Source organism: Sphaeroforma arctica (genome assembly GCF_001186125.1).
Source record: "Sphaeroforma arctica JP610 unplaced genomic scaffold supercont1.1108, whole genome shotgun sequence".
Taxonomy (NCBI): Eukaryota; class Ichthyosporea; order Ichthyophonida; genus Sphaeroforma; species Sphaeroforma arctica.
In genome coordinates this window covers 1-2,365 of record NW_014039450.1, presented here as the reverse complement: position 1 = coordinate 2,365, position 2,365 = coordinate 1, and the positions used below count along the sequence as shown (strand labels likewise).

The following is a 2,365-nucleotide window of genomic DNA, read 5'->3' as shown; positions in this document are numbered from 1 at the left end:
TCTATGAAATACTTTCATTGTACGAGTACAAATACACTTGTAAACATATCTATAGTTTGCGGCCTGTGTGATTCTTCGTAATTAATTTGCATGTATGTACATATGTGTCAGTTCAGAATACGCATATTTATATATTCGTATATGCAGAAGCGAACCATAAAAGACAATTTACTGTAAATCATTCTGAAATATTCTATCACCCAGTGCCATCGTCCACCAGGGAGGGATGGCACTGCATTTAACGATATTGTCTGTACATCATATTATGAATACAGTTTTTAAACACAACACCAACCATATCATTTAAACGCTAGCCTACCAGTGCGATCCTTGTTGAAGGCGAAGCAGTAGATTGGCTTCGCCTCAAGAACCTGGTGGATCTCACTTTTACCCATATTGTATAGATTGTATTGAACTGGGCGTTAAGTATCTATAATAAGCTTGATATATGTTGTAATGGATTTGTTGTAAGAGCGGACTCTGGTCAGTCTACACTCTTGCTTATTTATTGTGTGAACGTGAGCATGCACATATATATACCCTATACACTAATATATTATGCTCGCAACGGAAGGTACGGTACGCGCTGATATGCCCATTCGATATATTTATTATTATGTTTCATTGAAGGCTATGGTATTTTTTGTTTAGAGGATTTGGCACAAACCATATTTCTGATTAAGTATCTAAACCAAGTTGTCTTTATCCGGATGGTTTATGTGTCCTACTCAACGTAAAAACGTAGTTTTCTCTTCCGACTTCAACCTGTACCTGGAGCCATTTTCACATACGAGTGACGCCAAGTTAGCGTTAAACGTTAGTGTCGGGCAGCTCACACACAAGTCACAGCTGACCGCAGTCATCCAGGCTCACACAGAGTCACTTTCACAGAGTCACTAATATATTCACAGTTCGTTTCTCGTACATTTTGTTATGCAAAACAAGAACATTTTTACGTTACTGATAAACGTTTTGCCATTTATTACAGAAATACTCCTTCAAAAAACTTAAAAAAATGGTCTCTTGACCGCGGATCATCGGATGTATTTATTGCCAAAAAGCATAACCCTGTGTTTGTTTTTTATTAAAAAGGCTATGCAAAAAGCGTACAAGAGCAAACAAACAAAACGTTGAAGACGAAACTCTCAAAAGTCAAAGACATGGGTTAACTTTTGATTTGCGCATATTTAAAAAAAGCAGAAGTAAAAAGCATGACCCTCTGTACTCTGGACCTGGACGCTGGCAGAGGAAGGCAGGAAAATCTGCGATCTCCATAGCTAGGTTTTCTTTAACATTTTATGTATTTACAGTGTGAGTGGCAAAAGAACTATTTAAAATATAATGTGAACGCAACGCACAGGTGTTTTCAGTATTCTATCCATTTTTTTTTGAATACATAAACTAGACGCACATTGAAAGTGTGGATCGCAATCAAAAGCACGCACTCAACACTCAACGAATTTAAATAGTATGGCGGCACAAGATGGACTAATGGACACCTTCTGGGAACTCATGCACTTGTCGACCCCACCGGTTGACCCCACGCCTCTAACCCGGTCTCACAAGTTTCTGCTACTGCAAGGGTACATATACGTAACACTTGGTATATCCTTCATGGCCGCATCTGATATGGTTCTGCAGATGATAGGTCACGGAGTGCCTACGGTAGAGGAGAGCAGCATGTTCCAGATGGTCGGTGCTGCCCTGGTGATTATTGGATACTTCTACATGCAGATGGCGAAGTCAAATACCGAACTCCTTTTGGCGACGACAGTGTTTGATCGTTTAGTAATACTACCCCCACTGATCATATTCGGATACTTTACGGGAGCTCCCACCTCAGTGTCTGTATTCTTTGTGCTGGCAGACCCCCTTATTGCTCTACTGACTTGGCTGTCATGGCATCATGATCCTGCCAGAGTGCAGAAAGGATCAAAATCCAAGTAAAAGAATTAGCTCAACATTGTATTGCAGGTGATACTTGTATGAATGATTCACAGGCGTTCTGGTGGTACGCCGACTAGTTGGTACTTCGAATAGTGCGTCTTCGAATCAAGACACTCTGATTATAATAGTAAGAGATGGTCAAATAAAATATACAATTCACGGAGCGCAGTTTTGTGTTTATTTCAGTACAAAATGCAGAATAGAAATCTCAGTGTCTGTGTGCGTCATTGGGACCCAGATGAGGTATGGAGTATTTAAATATATACTATAGACAAGCAGTGCATTGACAAATGCAATATATAATAATATATATATATATATATATATATATATATATATATATATATATATATATATATATATATATATATATATATATATATATATATATATATATATATATATACTATAGTAATAA

General features: G+C 37.8%; 2 protein-coding genes across 2 annotated transcripts in view; one reads left to right on the top strand and one right to left on the bottom strand.

Annotated features, from left to right (window-relative positions):
- Positions 1-395, bottom strand: part of SARC_10006 (hypothetical protein) — a gene marked incomplete at both ends in the record, with an annotated part of 5,217 nt that extends 4,822 nt beyond the window's left edge. Inside the window, one exon of the mRNA XM_014295959.1 lies at positions 320-395. Coding sequence (XP_014151434.1) covers positions 320-395 — 76 coding nt within the window. The remainder of the gene's footprint in view (positions 1-319) is intronic.
- Positions 396-1,355: 960 nt separating this feature from the next.
- On the top strand, positions 1,356-2,111 carry SARC_10005 (hypothetical protein). Its single transcript, XM_014295958.1, has one exon. It carries the CDS (start codon positions 1,471-1,473, stop codon positions 1,945-1,947), a length of 477 nt encoding a protein of 158 aa, XP_014151433.1. The 5' UTR covers positions 1,356-1,470; the 3' UTR covers positions 1,948-2,111.
- The last annotated feature ends 254 nt before the right edge of the window (positions 2,112-2,365 follow it).

What these genes read in the sequence shown, in the direction of transcription:
- SARC_10005 (XM_014295958.1), top strand. Translation starts at nt 1,471, where the DNA reads ATGGCGGCACAAGATGGACTAATGGACACCTTCTGGGAACTCATGCAC.